At 33.1% G+C, this 22,478-nt stretch overlaps 1 protein-coding gene across 4 annotated transcripts in view; it reads left to right on the forward strand.

The window, feature by feature from the left end:
- The window catches only part of PTPRK (protein tyrosine phosphatase receptor type K), a 584,222-nt gene that overhangs the window by 533,957 nt on the left and 27,787 nt on the right, over window positions 1-22,478 (forward strand). Inside the window, exons 14-17 of one of the 4 annotated variants that reach the window (XM_060115422.1) lie at window positions 7,350-7,488; window positions 15,608-15,768; window positions 17,599-17,634; window positions 21,901-22,085. In XM_060115422.1, the coding sequence (XP_059971405.1) occupies window positions 7,350-7,488; window positions 15,608-15,768; window positions 17,599-17,634; window positions 21,901-22,085 (521 nt within the window). The remainder of the gene's footprint in view (window positions 1-7,349; window positions 7,489-15,607; window positions 15,769-17,598; window positions 17,635-21,900; window positions 22,086-22,478) is intronic. The other 3 variants (XM_060115423.1, XM_060115424.1, XM_060115425.1) reach the window with 3 other exon arrangements.

Consider the following 22,478-nt stretch of genomic DNA (forward strand, 5'->3'; position numbering starts at 1 on the left):
GTACACTGCTGTGGGTATGTTAAATCAGTAACAATTTGACATTATCTTGTAAGGTGGAATATTTGCAATCATAATAGTTGCAGTCAAAATCTGCTGGATGCCATCCAAGGGAGCACAGTTTGCCAAACCCTGGAATAGATCGAGGAGTATTTCAGTATTGGGGGAATGGCTGATGCCTTTAACTGATTCGGGTTGTAAGATACCCTAAAGCAGTGGTCCCCAACCTTTGTGACACCGGGTACTGGTTTCGTGGAATACAATTTTTCCACGGATGGGGTGGGGTGACGGGTTGGTTTAAGAGGTAATGCAAGCAATGAGGAGCAGCAGTTGAAGCTTCACTCCCTCGCCGGCAGATCACCTCCTGCTGGGTGGCCCGGGTGGGTTGGGGGCCCCTGCCCTAAAGTGATTGTCAGTAGATGAGATTGAAAAAGTTGATTAGAGCCTCATATTGAAAGGCCTTACATGCCATACCAAGAGCATTTGCCATTCCTCTTGAATGGAAAGCCGTTAAAGGAGTCATTTAATCACATTTGCATCTTAGAAAACTCATTTTGGTGGCAATATAGTGGATAAATCTGAGGAGGCCTACATGGGAAGCAGAAAGGCTCAGTGAAAAAGCAGGATGACTGGGTCTTGATCTGAGGCAGTTAGAAGATGGAATGGAGAATTAAGGACAGATTTCAGAGATAACTTGGTAGACAGACTCCACTGTGTTTAAGAGGTAAGAGAACACACTAAGTCTCTACTTCACCCAATTAAATAAATTGAAATGGGAAGCTTAATGGAAAATCCATATGTAAAATTAAATATTTGCCTTTCATTAAATTACTGTGAAATAAAAAATAATATTTTACATGGTTTTTGACTTTTAAGTACATTCCTGAAATGTGATACTTATTTCTTTTGGTTTTTCAAAAAGTATTTCTATTATTTCTTCAGGATTTTATATAGCATTTTGAACTATGGTTTTAAAAACAAATTCAGATAATCTAAGCCTACAAAAAGTTGCCTTAAGTAGTGTGAAATTAAGTTTAATTATTTGTAATATTAATCTATACTTTAATTTCATAGTTGTTTAAAGCCTCCATAGACTTCTGCACTGTTATTTTCCACATCAGAAATTTTCAGATAATACCCATATCTTTATTAAACAAGAACAAAAATTATATTCTAGTTATTATTTAAAGAAAATGTGTGACATATAGCTGTTTTCCCTTTTCACCAACATAAAACTCTGATAGACCCTGTGTTTTATTCAATAATCTAAGACAAGTTTCATAAGATCATATGACATGATGAAGCAAGTGACTTCAAAAAATCACTGAGTTAAATAATGCATGCTTCAAGATGCCCTTAAGGCTTAGACATCCACTGTGGCAAACTATTTAATTAATAACATGCACGTTACAAAACTCATCATTATATATTTATACAATAGACTGCTAAGATTTTTTAAAAACTTTTTCAGTAATGTCAGTTCCCCTATACATAATTTTTAATTTTTATATGATGAGCCCAAAGGGCTAACATCTAGGCCATCTCTACCCAGGGCAGCAGCATCTACTTCTGCTTTCCACTACAAGTTTATAAAAAATATTTCAGTTTATAAAAAATATTTCCCATCATTATGTCACTTACTATTTCTAAAAGCTATATAGCATAGGCACTGCTATTATTTTTACTTTTTGATGAGATATTAACTTTAAGAGATGCTAACTTGCTATTGCCAGACAGCAAATAAGAGAAGGAACTAAGAATTAAAATAGAGTCTTGCTGATATCAAATCTCCTGTACTTCGCATGATGCTGGAATTTCCCTGCACTTGGGTTTGGTGGTAGATGTGGCAGATGGTAGAAAAGGTTAGCCTTGTGAAGGAATGGCTAGCAGAAGGGGTCGAAATTTCTAGAGGCAATTTAGAAATACATGTACCAAGTTCGTCTTATGCCAACACCCAAAAAAACAAGATATGTGTCTGGTCAAATATATCCTTGTGTTTTTTAAAAAAGACAACTGATTTTCTTTATGCCATTACAATCAACCATAGGCAGGTTTAGTTTTATTCTTTCATTTATTCAACCAATACTATGTACTGTTGCTCCTTTCCAGGTCCTACTGGAAATAAAATGGTAAGCAAAATAAACATGGTCCCTGCTTTAATGAACTTTATTTTAACAGCAGTGGGAAGCCGTTGGAGGGTTCTAATTAGTGGAGTGACATGGTACAGTCTTAGTCTGTGTGCTACAATGTTGGTTTTGATGTGGATTAGGCTTAGAGAATGCAGTCAGGGAGATAAGACCGGTGGCAGCTGTATAATTTGGGTGAAGGATGATGTTGACCAGAGTTAAGGCAGTAGCAGTGGGGATGGAAAAAGTAGAGACAGGAGATATTTAGGAAGTAGTAGTACTTTGCAACGAATTGTATGAGGAAAAAAAAGGTCAAGTGATCATACATGCCAGTTTGCCCAGGACAATTCTAGTTTTTGCCTTTTGTCCTGTCATAATTATTAAGAGTATCCCCCTTTACTTTCAAAAGCATTCCAGTTTGGATGATAAATTATATGTTAATCTTAGAGATAAGGAGAGGAGGATTCAAGAATGATGCTCAGGTTTCTGGCTTGAACACTGTAGAAAGTTGTGTCATTTTCTGAAAGGTGACACACTAGGGGAAGAACCGGTTTGAGGGTAAGATTATAAGTTCAGATTTGGATATAGTGTGTTGAAGGTGGCTTTCCTACATTGAGGTGAGGACATATAACAAGAATCAGATGACTATATGGGTCAGCAGTTCAGGTTGGAGACCTTAGTTAGAGATATGTGAATACGGTCTCTCTCTCTCTCAAAATATCTTATTGTATGTACCCTTCTTCTTGCAGTGATGTGAGATGATAAAATGCCTACCTGGTGAGATGAAGTGAGGTAAATGACATAAGCATTGTGTCCTAGTGTTAGGCTACTATTGACCTTCTAATGATGTATCAGAAGTAGGATCATCTGCTTCAGGTGATCCTGAATCATGGAGCCATGATGAAGTCGATGGTTGGATGTCAGGAGCAGATGACGTGATGGTTGGGTATCCTGGGTGGGAAGGCTTGGGATGGTGCAAGATTTCATCATGCTACTCAGAACAGTATGCAAGTTAAATTTTATGAAGTGTTAATTTCTGGAATTTTCCATTTAATATTTTTGGACCACAGTTTACCACAGGTAACTGGAACTATGGAAGGTGAAACTGGTTAAGGGGGGACTACTGTGTATTGATTTGAGAGTGACCAGCATGGATGGCAACTGAAGTGACAGAAGTAGATGAAATTACCAAGCCAGAAAGTATGGAAAACTGTATCAAGAGGTTCAAGTTGTCGCTGAGGAACTCAAAGCAGCACCCAGTTTTAAGGGAAGCAAGGGAGGGACTCACAAAGGAGATCTGGAAAGGAAAAGCTAGAGTCATAGGAAAACTGGGAGATGGCCAAGTAATGGAAGCCCTAGGAAAGGAGTGTTTCAAGGGGAGAGTGGATAACAATGTCAGATGCTATCAAGAGGCTGCATGAAATAAGAAAAGTTGTACATTGAACTCACTAACCAGTAAGTCATTAGAGATGGTGGTGATGGTAGGTTGGTGGCATTGGGAGACATAAGCCTGATTATAGGATTTTAAGTAATGATTGGAAAGTGAGTGTGAACAATTTTTCAGAATTATAACTGAAGAGGAAAGAAAGCATTAGTGAAATACCTGGAGAATATGCAGAATTTGCAGGCCATGATGTCTCTAAAGCCGCTGTGAGATCACCTAATATATTGTACTTAGAGGCTTCTATCTCTAGAAGATGGATTGCATTTGTATGATTGCAGCTATTATGTAATTTTAATTTTTAAATTTATGTATTTTTAGGTATTTGTATATTTTTTACCTAAATGTTTTAGGTAAATTCTTTTTAAGTAGTGGGAGCAAGGACACAATTTATAAAGTTGCTTTAACTATTTTTGCCCCAAAAAATGCATCTCATAAATTTGCTCCATAAAAATAAAATACTGCCTTAGTTTTTTTCCCACTGTCCAAAATATTATGCTGCTCTAGGCTTCAGAACACTGGGAACTCTTTGAATATTCTTTGGCAGATAAAAAAGGTAAAGATTTATGGCAAAGGAAAGCATTTCTGAAAAAGGTGCTCCACATTGCCTTTGTGTACGTGCATAAATTATAAACGGGGCTCAGGGGTGCAGTCACTATAATAGCTTTTTGCTCTCTTTGAAGAAAATAGAAAATGCTCACTTAGGGGCTACTGCTTGTGTTTCCATTAATGAGTCTTCTAAGGTTGAATGATTTTAAATAGGATATTTATGTTCCTTGGTTTAGCAGGGCAAGAAGTGGGAGAAATACATGTGATTAAGGTATCTAATGTAATAAATTTATACAGACATTTAATAAAAAAGCTGTTAGTAATAATAATAATAATAAGTCATAGCTAAAGACTTTGAGGAGGATTCACAATCAAGGGAAAACAACCACCAAATCATATGTTCCTGGAGAATTTGATTAGCCTTCAGTGCTCAAGATTTATAATGATTTGAAGCAATGACAAACAACTCTTTTGCACCAGGGTTGTAATCATGACACACAAGCAATCTTACCCAACTCAAATGAATGAACTTTGTGTTTTTTTCTTTCTTAACCCCTTGGTAAATATTAATTGAAGTCCATTGTTTTACAAGTACATATATTCTATGACTTTAAAGTAGTAATACTGTTTTACATAATAGATTATAAATGTTTCACTACTTTGCACCCTGAATACACCTGCAAGGTTATCAGTATCCTTGGTTAGAAATTTACTTTTAGATTTGGCTTTTCTTTTCTGGAAATATGTTTAGATTAATTTATTAGCAAATCTATATTATTTAATGAGACTTTTAAAAAATTCTTCATCTTCTGTATTTGAAATTGTTTAGCCATCACCTACATGTCACTTTTGTTATATAATAATTAATCACAGTTAGTATTAAGGCTGGATGATTCATGATGATAGTCCATTTTGCACCTGTGTATATTGTGAGGGTTGTCTGCTTCTGGTGGAGCTTAGCAGTTCTGAAGATTCTTATGAAATATAACATATGCTACTTACAGCATAATATCTTTGTAAAGTTATTCCATAATAGCATGTGTTTAATTGAATTAAAATGTTATATTAAAAATATATTTACCTCACTGAACAAGAAATAATCTTACAAAGACTTTCAGAAAGTTTAATTCTGTGAGTTAAGTCAGAAAATCACAATGGGATCATTATCGTTACCCTTTGAAAGGCACATGTAGCACAGAAACTTATGAGCATAAGCTTTAAATAGTGAATAATGATGATTCGTTGCATGCCCTAAAGTTTTTTCTAGAGATTTCTACATCAAACATTGTCTCCCTATTCCAAGCAGTAACTGTGTCAAACCAATCCAATTTGAGAATTACAAACAATAAATATATTCTTTTTAGCTTTATATCCAACTTTGAAATATACTCCCCCAGTTTTTATTGAATATATATGTATACGTACATAAATACACACATACATTTATACATACACACACACTGATATATGTATGTATTTCTAAAGTTGCTCTTGGGAAAGAAGAGATCTCCATTATATTTAATGCATGTTTTTATGAATTGAAACATAATATGTAGTTTGAAATGTGGTAAGCATTGAACTACCTCTATTTGAGATTGGAAATTCCCTGAAGCCTGGATATAATGGAAAGTGTCAAGTCAGAAAGGAAAACTCCCTTGCTTACCAGAAGAAACAAACTGAAGGCTTGTTTTTCTTTCTTGAGAATTATGGTTACCAAATACTGGTCCATGGGGATTTTATCCTATCCCATTGAAATAGATAAATTAAGACAGTTATAGTGAGTTATTTTCCAAAGTTAACTGTGTTCTCTCTAACACTTTTCTTCAAACTATGGTTCCTACTGGTTTACCTTTAAATCGCCATTTTATGAAATGATGCTGATATTAGGTATATTAGTTCTTTTTAATTTCCTATTGGAAAAATTAAAAGTTAACGACCTTGTGTCCATACCCTTTGGGAGGAAACTGTGGCTGGTTGGAAAACTGAAGCGGATATTTAAATGTGCAGAACTGGAGGTGAAAGCAGAGGTTGGGGGTAAAGAAGCCAAGAGAGAGAAGCTAAAGAAGAAAGGATTGGAATGTAGAAAAATGGGTAATTTTAAAAGGGAATTATCAAATTATCCATTAGGAAGGTCTGAGGTTGGATTTAGGGATCCTTTTGTTTGTTCATTCAGCCATCATCTCTTGACACTGATGGCTGCTTTAAGACAGTTTCCCAAATGTGCCTAATTCTAAGAATCACCTGTCCTCTGTCATACAGATTCTTAGCAAGAGGGGCCATGGATCTGGAAACATTGAGAAATGCTGCTTTAGAAGATAGAAGATATGTTAGATTTTTGTCTCTGTTCTTGAGCAATTTCTAATCTGTCCTATATCTCTAAGCCTCCGGTTTTTTAATCTGTAAAATGTAGATAATAATGCTTTCCTTGCCAGTTTTCAAGGCAAATGAGGTAAAAGGGAGATGTATTCCAAGGGTTACTGGATCTTGTAAATTGAGTAGGATTTATAATATTAATTGTGTATGTATGTGGAGGATGGTGGTGGCTTTGAGAAAGAAAGAAAGTGAGGCGATTACAAAGAATTAAAAAAAAAAAATTTCGTCTTCTCAAAGTTCTGTTTCCCAAGTTTATTACCTGGCTTTTATTTGTTAAGAGAATGTGAAATATTCCTTAATGACTCTGTTTTCCTTTGCTTATTCTTGTCTTCCTCCAAACTAACTGTTTATTTCAAATCTTTTTTACCACATCATAAACTCACACCTCCAGCACTTAGACTAGGCATTTATTTAACCTAACCCTTTGTGTCCCAGACAAATGCCGTTGACACTGCTTTAAAGGCCCAAGCACACCACCTTGCATTTTAGTGGAGAAGTGATTATTGAATGAAGTGATAAAAGAATGAATCTCTAAATTTGACCCTGTCTCTTTCCACTGTACTATTTGCTAAAAATCCTGTGTTCTTACTTTTAAGGATACTTGGAGAAAAACAGTTCACCATTCCCTTTGATAGTTATTTCTAAGTTTTTATTTTTTTATGTTAACAAAATCTCCCTTCAAAAGTTTCCCTTTACCATAAGTCTCTCATGCTGGAGTTTAGCATGCTACTGTATTTATATTTTCAGGTTATCTTTATTCAAATAAAATAAGTTGTCTTTTTGTGGTAAGCTTTAGCTGGGAATAATTTTCCTTTCTGTGATAGTTAGCTGCTTTCAGTAACTTATTTTTCTGATTCATTTAGCAGCAGCAACAGAAGAACCAGAAGTGATTCCAGACCCAGCCAAGCAGACAGACAGAGTGGTGAAAATAGCAGGAATCAGTGCTGGGATTTTGGTGTTCGTCCTTCTGCTCCTGGTTGTCATATTAATTGTAAAGAAGAGGTAAGACCTGATCTTGTTCTGTCCCTCCCACTCACCATATGTCACTGTCACGAGTTTTGAAGCACTTTTTTGTTTCCCTGAGTGATTTTAAATTAGAACACACAACAAGAATTGAATTTTAACAACATTGCCAGCATCTGGGTCTGTTTCTTATGCTTTGTAAATAAATTCTTATTGGTTATTTACAGTTTAATTTTGGATATAAAATATACTTTTTGTCAATTTAACCTTGAAATTAATGTATGAATTTAAATTCCTCAAACGCTTGAGTTATTAACGTATCTTATGTTTTGAAGCATTATGTATTGCGAATGGCAAAATAAGAGTTTACTATGATACTTGGGTTATGGTCTATGAATTATTTTATACTCTTACTCTGTTTTTCTAAATGTTGGCTACAAATAAGATAAGAAGAATATGGGTGTTATTTTACAAAATTGTATATTAATATTCACTGACTAAATATTTTAGCACTTTAATATGAAGAGTCAATTTTTTTAAATTGAGCATTAGTCTTTTATACTATATCAACCAATATCGCCATCTTCTGGAATTATATGAAGATATTAAGACCTACAGGAATTTAAATTGAATTCTATTTGGGAGATTAAGGTATACTTCTACCAGAAAACATTTCAAATACAGTTTTTATAACTTGAACTTTTTCCTATTCCATAAAGTGTCATTATATGTAAGGCATTGTTTTAGAAATTAATACAACTCTCCAATCTTTCCAATCGTATGTTTTAAATAATATTAAAATTTGGAAGGATTTAAAAACAAATCTTTACAGAGTATAGTCCTAAAATACTTTGGTGTACAGAAGAAGTGTTTGTCATTCATTAATTATATTGAATATAATAAAAGATGTTGCTTACATTATATTAAATCATATAATGTACTATTTTGATTGTTATTTTGTACTCAAAATAAATCATTAATAATATAGATAAGACTCATACTACATGTTTAATGATTCCATGAGAGTTTATTTTAATGTATTGCCTCTTTACAATTATCCCCTGGAGATATATATGTTGGAGAAGACACATCTGCATTAGAAACATTAGGTATGCATTGTAGTGTTTTGTGTTAAATTAGCTACATACGTGCTTTCCCCAATAGTGCTTTCTCTTTTTGCTGCTGTCTACCTCTGTGGTTGGAAAATACATCATATTTGAGACAGGAAGATTTAAGTATTTTACTAACACAAATTTGCCAATCAAGATCAATAAAATCTTTGAATATAACTTTCAGATCTTATGTTTCTATTTAGTTTAAATTTATATTTGGAGAGTTAAACTAAACAGTTTAGAGAGTTAATTAAACTTTGCTTTAGAGTTAAAATTATCTCAGCCACTTCAGATTGGATATGAAAACATAAAAATGGCCTCTGGTTATGTCTTCACTCAGTTAGAATTGGGTTAAACTTACTGATTTTATTGGTTAATTATTTGAAAACACTTATTATTGTAGCCTTTCTTATCTGTGGCCGTCTGTTTTAAAAATAACCAAAAACTTGAAACATAAATTTTCTAAAGTACACCAAAACAATCTCTAAGCATGATTTTTTTTGTGTGGGTAAAATGCTCTGACAGCTCTCTAAAATTGCCTAATGCATCAAATTCTTTTTCTGGTTCATATTTTAAATGGTTGGATAAATGAGCCTTTCTATTAAAATGTTTAATGTTTGAGTTTTTATAATTATGCTTTAATTGATTGTCTTCTACTAGAAAGTATGCTAGGGCTTTTGTTTCTCTTCCTCATCACTACCTCTAGGACTAGAAAAGTTGCAATTTTATAGATAGATGAAGTTACATGTTTAGATATATTACCTTCTAGTGTATAATATAACTAAGAATCCCTTACTTACCTAAGAAACTTTGTAATGACTTTTAGTTGTATGTAGTGTGTCACACATATATTGTGTATGACAATCACAAATATGTTTATTATACATACACAAAAGCATAGATACATAACAGTATTGGTTAGTATCAAAGTTAACAATTTTAGTATATAATGTAGTTTCCCTACATTATATACTAATACAAAAATTTATAATAAAAATAATGGAAAAGCAAATTATTTTAGCCCCTTAGGTTCTTTATTTTTGTGGGAAATTGTTAAGTTTCTCAAGACTTTATCCCTCACTGGGAATAGTATATGTAGGTATATTTCTCATGTTGAAAAAAAAAATCTGTGTATTTTTGGTTGTTGTATAAAGAAATGGTTTGGAATTTAATTTAGTAAAATTCTACAGCTAAGGGTATATATAAAGTAAGTTTTTAGGCTAAGAAAAGGGATATTGCATCTTTCAAAACGCAATGTCATTTTAATTTAATCACTGTTGAATTATTTCCAAATGTATGCCATTTTTTCATTGGTTATGTATTATTTTAAATTTGCAGCATGAATACATTAATAATTCCAAACATAAATTTGAAATTATGCTTCAGTACAGTAAATGTTTGTGTGTGATATCATGGTCACATGCATCTACTGTAGAAATATCTTTGTGCATATATAGTGTATGGTGCATATGTATATTCACATAATATATGTATGTACCTGTGTATTAATAACATATAATGACTTATTTATAGAAATTTAGGTGTCATTCTGCATATATTCTATATTAACCTAATAGATCTTTATGTTTTGTATCAAAAAGAAATAGTCAATTTAGTGTAGAAGTTCTATACACAGCTGTTCCATCTGTCATGACATTTAGATGGTAATGGATGATATTACGCTTAACTGCATGTTGAAAATACACAATCCATTTAATTTTTCAATTTTTTTGGCTATAAAAAAGTCAGCATGTTATTTTTTCCAAATTATGTATTTTATATTTTATTTTCTATTGCGTATCTGTTTAATTGCATGGCAAAAGATATCTAACCAATGCATGAGCAAATTGAAATACAAACCAAAAAAACATGAATTTTATTTTATTTTATTTTATTTTTTAACGCACATTTTTCTGCTTTATTGAATGTGACAGAGTCACGCTTTTCATTCACCATTGCTTCTCTTTTTCCACTGTCTGTGATTTGCTTGCCAGGAGGAGCTACTATTCTTACTCCTACTACCTGTAAGTAGAAAATGGGTGATATATGACTTTACATGTGTTAAAGATGCAGTATCCCTTTTCAAAAAAATAAATAAATAAAACCCAAACCAAAAAACAGAATGTTTGCAATTTTGGTGACATTTCAAAAAATATGTTTTCCTGGACTCTAAAACTATAAAGTTTACCTATTAACCTATTTTGTTAATCTTTTTAAAAAGGGATATTGTATTTCTGTATGTTCAGCTACTTTTAATTTTTATTTACAATTTTCCATAAGTAGCCATAGTCTACAGCCTAAAGCATCATTTATTTACTTAAGTCAAACCTGTACCTTATCAATGTGATATTTCACTATCTGGTAAAGTAGAGATAGGGTTTGTAATTAATTCACTAATACCTATCTTTACATAACACTTATGTTTGACAAAATGAGCCAAGTGATGTATTCATAGAAGAACATTCAAAGTGTCTTCACAGAATGTGAATCAGGTCAGGTCTTACTGTGATAACATCTCTCTCCATATTTCCAGGAATCCAGGATGGGTTATAACTTCAGAACACCTTTTGGGCTGCTAAAAGCATAATGTTGCAGTGACAAAGAAATAAAAAATTCTTTTTAGAGAAGAAATTTTGAGTTTGTTTATTATGACTTAAATAGGAAAATGATTTTGTAAAACCAAGACCAAAAAAAGAAGCAGAAAACCTGTCAACCTACACAAAACACACCTAGGTGTCACATATCTCCTTTTGTCCTCCAAAGTTTTAGCTCTTCCTATGCTTAGGTATGAAATGCTACTTTGGATGACGAAGGCGAGTATTGTCCGCTCTATTTTACTAATCATTTTCAGTTTAAATTCCAGGGTATTCATCGAGTCCAAAGGAATGATACAACAAAGTTTTCTTGGTCTTTGCTTGATCAGTATTTGATCCACCAAATTTTGAGGCTTAAGGATGGTGATTAAGTACTTTGGGGGCATATATCCCACAATATTATTTCACTAGGTAAATTTAAGCTAGCTTTACTAAAAATTTTGGTAAGAGTCTCAATGACTATAACGGAATTCTGCCAACATTTTAAATATTATAAACATTTGGTTTCTTAAAATCTGCTAAAATAAGCAGGTATAAACTAGCAGTACTCCTAGCTTATTTTGATGAATTATAATATCCTTGTTAAATCATGTTTGATGAAGCCAAAGGTAATTAAATGTACCATTTCATACAATGATGGAGCACTTTTCCTCTTTATAGCTCACCCATATATCCACCTGCAGAAGTTTATGCTGTTGGCTGCTTTGATAATGGAAGTCATTTGCACATCTGTCAAACTCAAGGAGTTGCAAAATGATTTGCTTAACTGTCCTGAAGTGTACATTATATATACTGGTTGTTCAGAGAGAGACAAAGAGTCAAACATGCAGGAATCAATAAATGTTTAATTATGAGAACATCAATAAGCTTACCATTAGCCATCCACTTATCTATAATGTTAGAATGGGATTGCCCTTTTAGTTGATATGTAGCATTTCTATATTCTAGACTATGTAATAGGTTTTGATACTGTCATTGTAATACTTAGAGTTACTGGCATTATCAATCATAATTAGAAAAAATGCCACAGACATATATTTTTTAAAGTTGCTTAAATAGATGTAGCGAAGCTACTATGAATTAGACATTTTTAAAATAAAACTAGAAATAAAATAGAGTAAAACTTAAAAGAAAACCAGGTGTGATCTTTGAACTAAAATTCATTGGTATCATCATAGTAAACTGTCAGTTCTTGATCAAAACACTTAACTCTAATGCTGATTTTTATTTCTTTTGTAATAACCTGAATTAAAGCCTACCTCACAGGGTTGTTGTGAGGATTAAGGTATAAGAACTGAGGTGATAGTATACAGTTAGCAGATATTAACAAAGGTTATATATATTCACCCATAATTTGTCGATTAACAAAGGTTTGTGAATCTGAAAAGTCCTTCAGTGCCATGAAAACTTCTACCTGTCATGCATTTGACAAGTTCATTACTTCTTATTTTTCCTCAATCATAAAATATGTTTAAATTTTATGTTTTAAAGTAAAGCCTCAAACTTTAAACATCTTTTCCACTTGCCTTGAACTATCCATCTTCAAATTTTTTACATTATTTTTAATCCAAATTTCAAGTTGTCTTATTTTTATCCACTTCAATCTCTCAAATTTTTTGAGGAATGAATTCATCCTTTCTTCTTATCCAAGAAACAAAGATTGGAAGTTATTTCTTAAACTATTTTTTTAAACTTTAAAATGGCAAAACATTTGTGCTACATTCATATTATTCTCAAATTTATAACAACTAATGTTTAACTCCTAGAGCAGTGGGTGCTTCATATTACAGTACACTTGGTAATGTGGCAATTAAAAAAAAAATTGAGTAACTGGATATAGTATAAGAGCTTAGGCCTTGGAACCAGGTCATTCTTTACTGCTTATTAGATTAATAACCTTGGGCAAGTTATTTAACTTGTCTGAGCCTGAGTGAGCTCATCTATACAATTAGAATTCTCATGGCTTTTTCAGTTCATTGATCTGAGAATTAATTGAGTTAACAAATGACAAGTGCCAAGCATATACCAGACCTAATTCATCCATTCAACAAGTATTTATTGAGTGTTTGCTATATGCCAGACACTGCTCTAAGTGCTAGGGATATACAGATGGTTCTTCCCTTCATGGAACATACAGTGGGGAAAACAATTAAAAGGATACTCACAATAATGTGATGAGTGTTATTATAGGCAGAAAACATGTTGCTATAAAAATACCTACCAGGGAAACCTAACCTGAGACAGGTTGTATTGGGTTCAGTCAGAGAAGTCTCCCTGATGAGGCAAGACAGAATGGAAGTTAACCAGATACTAGAGGTAAAAAAACATTGTAGGTCAAAGAACAAATATCCTATAGGTAAGTTTGGAAATGTCCTAGAGGTAAGTTTGGAAAGTGAAGCCTATAGACTAACATATGACCTGCTGATGTGTAATTTGCCCCACACATTCTTTCAAAAAATAGAACCACTTTAAAGAATAAGGAAATTTAACATAAATATTCAGAATCATGTCTTCTCTTTAAAAATAATTTTAAAATGAGAGACTCAACTCTGGGATCAAATGCCAATATTCACTTAGGCAAGTTGCCCCCTAAACTGCTCTCCAGTTCTCTGCAGTCCCCACCCTACCATGTGGTGTCTCATCACTGGCAGCAGCACTATTTATATTCCCTGTGTGAAACCTGTAAGCGTTTTACAGGGTTTTTGCCCCCTAACCTAGATAAAAGAGATAAGAGATCTTTCAGTGAATAGAGCAAATATTGCTACTAAGTGATGGTGGTGGTGACAGTGGTTGTGATGGTGTAGTGGTAGTGATGGTGGTGGTGACAGTGGTTGTGATGGTGTAGTGGTAGTGATGGTGGTGGTGACAGTGGTTGTGATGGTGTAGTGGTAGTGATGGTGGTGGTGACAGTGGTTGTGATGGTGTAGTGGTAGTGATGGTGATGGTGGTAGTTCTTGTTACAGTTTTGTCATTGTTTTCTTATTGATAATATTGTCCTTATCATTATTATTATTTCTAAAAACATTAATGCCATTTCCATCCCTAAAGCCTAGTTTATGACTATCTTACTTAAGTATCAGATCTGCTATGCCAATATATTGGGTATTGTTGGGTATGTACCCCTGAGACCAAGTACTATAATTCTCGAAGAAAAATATCCTACACCTGAGTAGCTCTCAAATCATCAGATTAATTTTCTAAAGGAAAAGCCTTTGGACACAAACACAACTACTAAATGAGTCTTTTTTTTTTTTTAGGCATTTGTAGTATATTTACTCTAGTACAGATACTCATGAGAATCAGAAGAATTTGTCTTAGCTAATAATCCAGCAGAGAAATGTTACTTTTAAAACAACTGAAAAATACTTCCAAAGCAACGTAAACTGCTGCCATAAACTTAGAAACATAATCTGGCTACTACAGGCATTTAGAGTTTCTTTATTTCTTTTTAGAGTGCCTTATTAATGTGAGATAAATGTTTTATATGCCTTTTATAGGTTTTTAATTGCATGTTTCATGTGTAACATTCACAAAGAACCAGAATGTATTTCACATCCTTGGTATGTAAGATAAAGATATCAGTGTTTGAGTAGCTCAAAAGTCTAACTCTGCTAATTTCCAAATCCCCTGTGTCATTTGCCTTGCTGCATTCATAAGGCCATTCTGTAGTTGGTACTCTGCCATGGGGTTCTGAAACACATTTTTAGGATTTGACCATGTTTGTCATTCAGTATTATGATCATTTGCATAATACCTCTGCATAGCATTTTCCAAACTTTTCTTAAAGTACTTTTCTTATAAAGTATATAATTTTCCATATATTCCTGAGTATTTGCATTATATCTAGCTGCGGTTGATTCTACAAGTTTCTAGGTTAGGTTTGGATTAATGTTATAAATATATTGCTACATATGTTAATTCTACATGTTGCATTTTTACTAAACAATAGAACAAAGAGTGAAGAATGGGATTTCTTTATCTATTTTAGTTGAATGACTATAGTAAAATAAACTTGAAAAAGTAGTCATGTTATTCCCCCAGAAGAACTTCTAAAAGTTGCTGAAGCATGTTAATCACCCAGGAGGAAAACCAAAATTTAGCATTAGCTTAAGTTTTCCTTGAGCAACTCTACTAAGGAAGTATTTACTTACTGTTCTAATAAAGTATAGTCATGCTTTATGATAATTTACTTTAATGATAAAATACAAGAAGTGATGAGACATTTGGGTTGACAGCTTGAATGTTGAAATATCCATATGACAAAACAATTTTATAGCAATCAACAAATATTGTTTGGATGTCAAACTTAATTCCTGAAATTATGACATGTTTTTAGAGTTTCTAAACCAAATCTGTATTCTTATCCTCGGGCTTCCCTGAACTATTTACTGCTGGTGTCAACTCTCCTTCAAGCCTCACACTAAGGTTTCCCTTTGGTATTTGTCTTGGCAGCAAACTTGCTAAAAAACGCAAAGATGCTCTGGGGAACACCCGGCAGGAGATGACGCACATGGTGAATGCTATGGATCGAAGTTACGCTGATCAGAGCACTCTGCATGCAGAAGACCCTCTTTCCATCACCTTCATGGACCAACATAATTTTAGTCCAAGATGTAAGTTCTTCATCAAAATTTTAATCAAAGATTTTTAAAGTTCTTTAGTGTCTCTCTGAATTCAACACATTACCTTTTGAATAGTGAGGGGAAATAAGAAAGAGAGATGGGAAAAGTAGCTGGAAAGAGAAAAAGTGATATAGAATATTATGGAGTTTATCAGAAGGCTTATTTTCAGTCTTGATATTGGATTTAGTTTAACTTCAAACTGTATGAATTTTATTACAATGTTATAAGACATATCCATATACCACTCACCAAATCTTATGTTATTGCTTTAAGTTAAAATATACTTGATTGCCTACATAAAATTAGTTCATGTCAAAGCTTATTTATAATTGTTTTGCCATTTGAGTCTTCCTTTGTGTAAGATAAAGTTCCTTTTGAGATAAGAAATATCATAATTCTTTCTGGGAGTTATTGGCATGGGAAGGTTATTCTATTTAATTATTCTATAGACTCCTGGAGAATTTCAGTAATAAAAAGTTAACCAGGGGAAAGAGGAATCTACATACTCTTAAGTATCTGGTGTGAAGTCCAAAAGTTTACTTGAATTGAGGGATTGGCAGAGAACGGTGAAATCCACCCATTCACCCATCCATATTAAGAATTCCTCATGTTGATCTATGAAGGCAGATCTTTTAAAATACTGTCTTTTAAAATATTTCCTCTGAAGTAGTTTACTGCTTCACGATCAATATTATTATCTTCAAATTTTCTATGATTTTTATATCTTGTTCTATAGCACTGTCTTTATTTTATTGCTTTAAGTTAAATTACCTGTCTCTTCAAATCCCCAAGTAAAATTTGTACTTGAAGAAGGCAAATTTTGTTTATCCTTGGCCTTGTGTACACAGAGGCATTTTGTCACAGATCCCAGAGGTATGTTCACCTCAGTTGGGGAAACCCATGTATAAGGAAAGAAGTAAACAATAGAAGTATTGTTAGATAGTATTGTTAGTAGATTATAAACATATGGAATGGTAAGATTGAGAAAATAAAGTATTTGTAGGTTGTATGCATTTATGGCTTTTCAGAAAGGGATTTTTTTCTGAAATGTTCAGCTTGGTGAAAACTATTAGTAATTATTGGCCATCATTTTCCCTGATATATATCTATAGCAAATTATTAGTTAGAAATGTTGTAATGAGTCATTTTGGATTTAGTTTTAATAATGATAGAGCTTTTCTGATCTATTTTATTTTCATTTCACTATAAGATAAATGATAGAGAAAAAACATAAAATCTTATTATTGTTGAAAGTAAGTTTTGTTAAAAAATATAGATGTATCATCTCTCTAATCACTTGATTTAAAAATTAATCAGTTAAGGATTTGAAAGGATTTTTGCTTCCAAAGCTTTCCTACTACTGACTGTGTACCTTATTAGGAGGCTTGAATTTAGCAGTATAACTATAAATATACACTTATGAACTTGGAGAAAGGATTAAATCTATTTCCCCAAGTTAACTAAAAATATTTATTTGGAATGAATATAAGATAATTACTTCTCTAAGTACCTCACACTTGATAAATCTAAAATACATGTTTTTCCCCCCTAATTTTATAATCTTTATAATGTCATGCTGAATCTTCTTGGCTTTTAAAATTGAAATGACTACTGAAATATAATTATAGATGTACCTTTCCTGGTATTTTGAGATAACCCAAGCTTTGAAAAAGAGAATTTTACCTTTGCAGGTTATAGTAATCAAAGAAAGTTTAATAGATATATTTCTTAAGAAATGATAAATCTATTTTAAAGGAAAAAAAGAGCATAAAATACAACTTTAGGGCAATATGTTCCTTCATGAGCTTTGTTTTCCTACAGTGCCCAATGATCCACTTGTGCCGACTGCTGTGTTAGGTGAGGCCCTAATTCTTTGTCATCTTTTTTTGCATGGATCACCCCTCCTTGCATGGGTTATAGCTTTGTCCACGCAGTAATTATTTACAGCACAGGAAGCAGTTTGATTTCGAAAATATAGTCCTGGTTTTATCAAAGAGAGCAACTGTGGTCAACACAATTAGATCTAGTGCATTTCAAATTAGTAAGGTATGCTTTTTTTAAAACAACATACTCTTTCATTTTTGGTTCTGTTAGATTTGGAGTGAAAGTATAAGGGCCCCCAATATATAACTAATGTTTATATATGCAAGTAAGTAGAATGAACCCAAATGCACACATTTCAGGGGCCAGTGCTACCTGAATAATTAGTTTATATATAAAAATCTACCTGATTTAAAGGGATTTTCTAAATCCCCCTAATTTTATAGCAACTAAAGAACACATTTCCAAGTAAACATTAGGAATGTGTGCATTTGCTTTAGTTTTGTCTTTGTTAAGAATTTATAAATGCAGATAAAGTTGCTACAATATTGATACGGAGTTTTGCATTCTATGTGCATCTTACATAAGCATTATCTTTCAAAAAATTTAGAATAAGCCAAGATTTACCACTATATAACATCCAAGACAACTGATATTGCTAGTGATGAATAAGACCTTTTCAGCTCTAAAATTAAAATAATGTTTAATCCAATGGGGTATTTAAGAATAGAATAAGTTTCATTTCGATTTGTACTCTATTCCTTGACTAATTATACACCAATGATTCATGACCAGCTTGCTCGTATGTTCACAAGTTGTCTTATCAGTTTGACCCCCCTGCTTCTAATATTTAAGATTTAACCAGAGAAATGTAGAAATTGCCAGATAAATGTATCTTAAAAGTTCCCAGTTCTCATGTTTTATATTTAAATTTCTTTGAACATAAAACATTAGCTTATGCATGTTTTTATTATCCATGTATTCAATGTTTAATTATATTTTTAAAATATGTTGGAACAATACAGCTAACTCAGTTAAGCAAAATATACCTCTTTTTCACTAAAATAATTATTAAAAATTATAATTTTATAATATAAAGATATATTCTAAAAGAATCTGTCTCTGATTGCACTCTCCCTTTGATGTCCACACCAGTAATGGCAGGGAAGTGAGCTGGGGAATTTGCCCTAAGGGATGGTCTGATCATGTAGGAAGGAGGCAGGAATCATGATCTTTGGGAGGCATCAAATGCCTCTGAAAATGTCATCTTCTGTTGAGTGCTGTAGAATGCTGTCAGCATCAAACTAATAAGTTAAATTCAATTAAGTTACTAAAAACTCAAGGAAAAAGATAGTTACCTCACTGTTAAAATTTCATTACAGTAATATTCAAGGACATGTAGAATTGGGTCTAAGTCTCAGTCCTCTTGTGGACTCACAGTATGAACTCATGAAAATACCTTTGTTTTTGCTTCTCCATATGTAAAATAATATAATATTTCTTACCATACCTTTTCCACAGAGCTTAGTAAAAAGAAAAGGAGATAATGTATAAAGTTTAAAAGATTATTGTAATAATTTTCCCCATGAAAGAGGATATTTTTGTTTAAGGAAGGCTAGAGTTAACACAATAGAGTTATAAAATCTGTTCATTTAAACAGTCATTGTGCATTTTATTTCACTTTGAAAGTCAAGCTGATTGTTTTTTGTTTTTTATATTTCTTCTTAAAAGCTAAAAAGCTCGTTAATCATACCAGATTTAGAAATGATTAGTTGCATTTTTTCATCATTCTTGGAATCACCATGTTTACAGTTGTTTTGCATCCAGTTGATTTTGTATTTATAAAGCAATTTTTGAAGTCACTTCAAATATTGCTTGATATTAATATCTGCTTACTGACTTAAAAAGAAGTTAGAAATTTTTGTATTGATTCATATTTTTGTTTTTTTGTGTTCTACTGCTTCATTGGGTTAAAGTCCCTATAACTGGTAAGTGTATTACAAAGAACTCTAGGAAACCTTTCCATCAAGGAAATATTTGAAGTTATTCATAAATGTGTGATAAGGATAATGATTAGTACATGTACTCTTACTTCTAGTCACATTATTAGGTAATTTAATGAGGTAGAAATGTATAGAGAATAATAATTCATGTGTGATTATTTTAAAAAATACTGCTCATTGTACTAATGTATTAAAGCTTAATGCAAAACAAAAGGCACTGTCTACTTCATATTGATAATCATGTAAGATTTGGAATATGGGTGAATTCTGTGTTTCTCACTGAGCCTTTTACAAATGTAAATATTCCACTGCTCCAGCAGGTACAACGTGCGCTCTGGGGCTGCTTCACAGCGCACTGACTACCTTATTCCAGCTTGGGTCATTGCGTTTTGCCTCCCTGACATTATTCTCTTTACTTCTCATCCTAAGCTTTATATTCTGTGGTAGTGCCCAAATCGGTGGCTTCTGAATTTAATTTTACTGGGGAGATGTATATATTCTTTGTGTCAGTGTATTGATTACAATATTTTAGCAAAGATAGATCAGTTGAGTGTTGTCTCATAGAAAAAATAGGAAACTCTCATAAATCATGTTTGCTAGCAAATGTTTGTGTGTAGAGGGGTGGGAAACCAGAGTAAAGAGCATTAATTCATTTGGGTGTTTTTAGGTCACAACAGAATCCAGCAGAATTTTGTTTTTTTCATTTTTTTAGTTCAATGTAGAGTTTTAGAGGTAAATTCAAAAAGAAAAAATGCATTCATCCTAATAAGAGAAAGTAAAGTAAATGCAATCAAGCTAAATTATAGAAGCATACAAATCTGATTGTGGGGTTCTTTTTTTTTTTTCCTTCTCCAGGAAGAAAAAATGTTTATCATGGGGACAACAATTCATTTTTTGCCATATCCTATTTGTAGAGTTGGTGATAGAACAGGCAAATGTACCAGCACTTGAAATATGTTTAACTGTTAACTAAATATCGTTCTCTACAGTATGCATTATCATTAAAACAAAAGTTCCCCTAAGAGTGTATTTTCTCCTCTGTTAATGAGTATGGCAGTGTAATGTTTTCTTAAGTAACACCCCTTAAAACATTTGTTTTTTTTTTTTAACATGGTAAGTTTAAATGTGATAACTATAAGCATGCTTCTTCTCATTGTAATGATTAGTACTGTGGTCATTAAAATAATATTTATTTTTCAGAGGTAAAATGTTCTTGTTCTTTTCTTCCTTCTTATGACAGAGACTTAAGAGTTTCTTTTCATTTTAAGCTAACAACACAGTTGAGATGGGGCCTATACTTAAATGTGGGTCGTGAGGGATTTAATGGATTTTTAACTAACTGAGTCGTTGAAATATGTATTGAGTGACTGCTTTGCACCAGGCACTAAGAATAAAGAGAAAAATATGACTCCTGTCTCTACATGCTAAGTATTGAGAGTTTAGTGAGGAAAATAGATCAGTAAGTAAATGATTAAAATACATTGTAAGTGAAATGAATGTAGGAGAACAGGAGGCCATGGGAACACAAAGCAGGTGCTTTGTAGCTCAGCCTCGATGGGCCGAGGAAGAATTCCAGAGGAAGTACCTAAATATTTTGCCCCAGAGACATACCCCCATTTCATTTATACAGTTGCCACAAAAGTCAAAATGTATCAGCAATAAAAACACAACAGTAATAATAAACCAAGGGAATGGAGATCAACTATAAATACACATGTAATCTGGCTAGCAGACGTAGTGGGCCCAGGGGCTGATTCTGTAGAATGTTCATGTTTCCCAGTCTGGGAGTGTATCGTGGTAAAAAGCCGGAGGTGGAAGGGCATAGTACGGCCACAGGGCAAGAAGAACAGCCCTGTGGGGATGGGTTGCCTAGAGGGAGGTTGGGATATGGGTGGGAAAGAATTTGTTCAATTTAATCAACAATGAAAACACTCTCCAATTGGCAACTTGATCTTCTGGTCCCACTCTATACTGTTCTGACTGCAGGTACAAGAAAAAGTCAGAACTCAGCAAAATCTCCCACTTATAGTTTTTAAAAGTGGATCAGGTATCTCTCTCTACATCTCACAGCATGTATTGTCTTCCTGATATACACATAATATACGCTGACCTCCTACCTTGAGCTGAAGTAAAAGGCTTTGTCTTTATAGGGGTGCTGCCCTAGGTCTATACTATATTTCTTTCCCTTCCTCCTATTATCAGAAAGATCATAAGATCTTAAAATCTTATTTGCATAGATATATATTAAACAAGGTAACTTTGTCTTTTTTTTAATCTTCTGGAATCTGAAAAATGGCAGATGAGAACCACAGTGCTACAGCAGAATCCAGTCGTCTTCTAGATGTACCTCGCTACCTGTGTGAGGGGACAGAATCCCCTTACCAGACGGGACAACTGCACCCAGCCATCAGGGTAGCCGACTTACTGCAGCACATTAATCTCATGAAGACATCAGACAGCTATGGGTTCAAAGAGGAATATGAGGTGAAAGTTTCAATACTATATTGAATTTCATTTCTAACCATGATACCCAGCGCCATTTAACAGCTTTAACATAGCAAGCAGAGGAATACTCTGTAGACTGTCTAATCCTTTCTCTGTAAATGTACAATCAAGTGTACATATGAGGAGAGGGGGATAGATGGATTGAAAGAAAAGGGTACTTCCTGGGGATATATCTGGGTCAAAATTCATTTTAAGAAATAAAAAATATTGGATCCCATAACTTATTTGACTGTTATTTAAAAACCACTTTGTTAGACTTTATATTTCCCCCACTCAAAAATCCGTAGAAAGATACCTTGAGTCCCATTGTATCATTGCAGGTTCTGCTATTTGAAAGACCTAAGTAGTGGATGCTTTTCTGCCTCTTTGCTT

This window comes from Mesoplodon densirostris, chromosome 12 (genome assembly GCF_025265405.1).
Source record: "Mesoplodon densirostris isolate mMesDen1 chromosome 12, mMesDen1 primary haplotype, whole genome shotgun sequence".
NCBI lineage: Eukaryota > Metazoa > Chordata > Mammalia > Artiodactyla > Ziphiidae > Mesoplodon > Mesoplodon densirostris.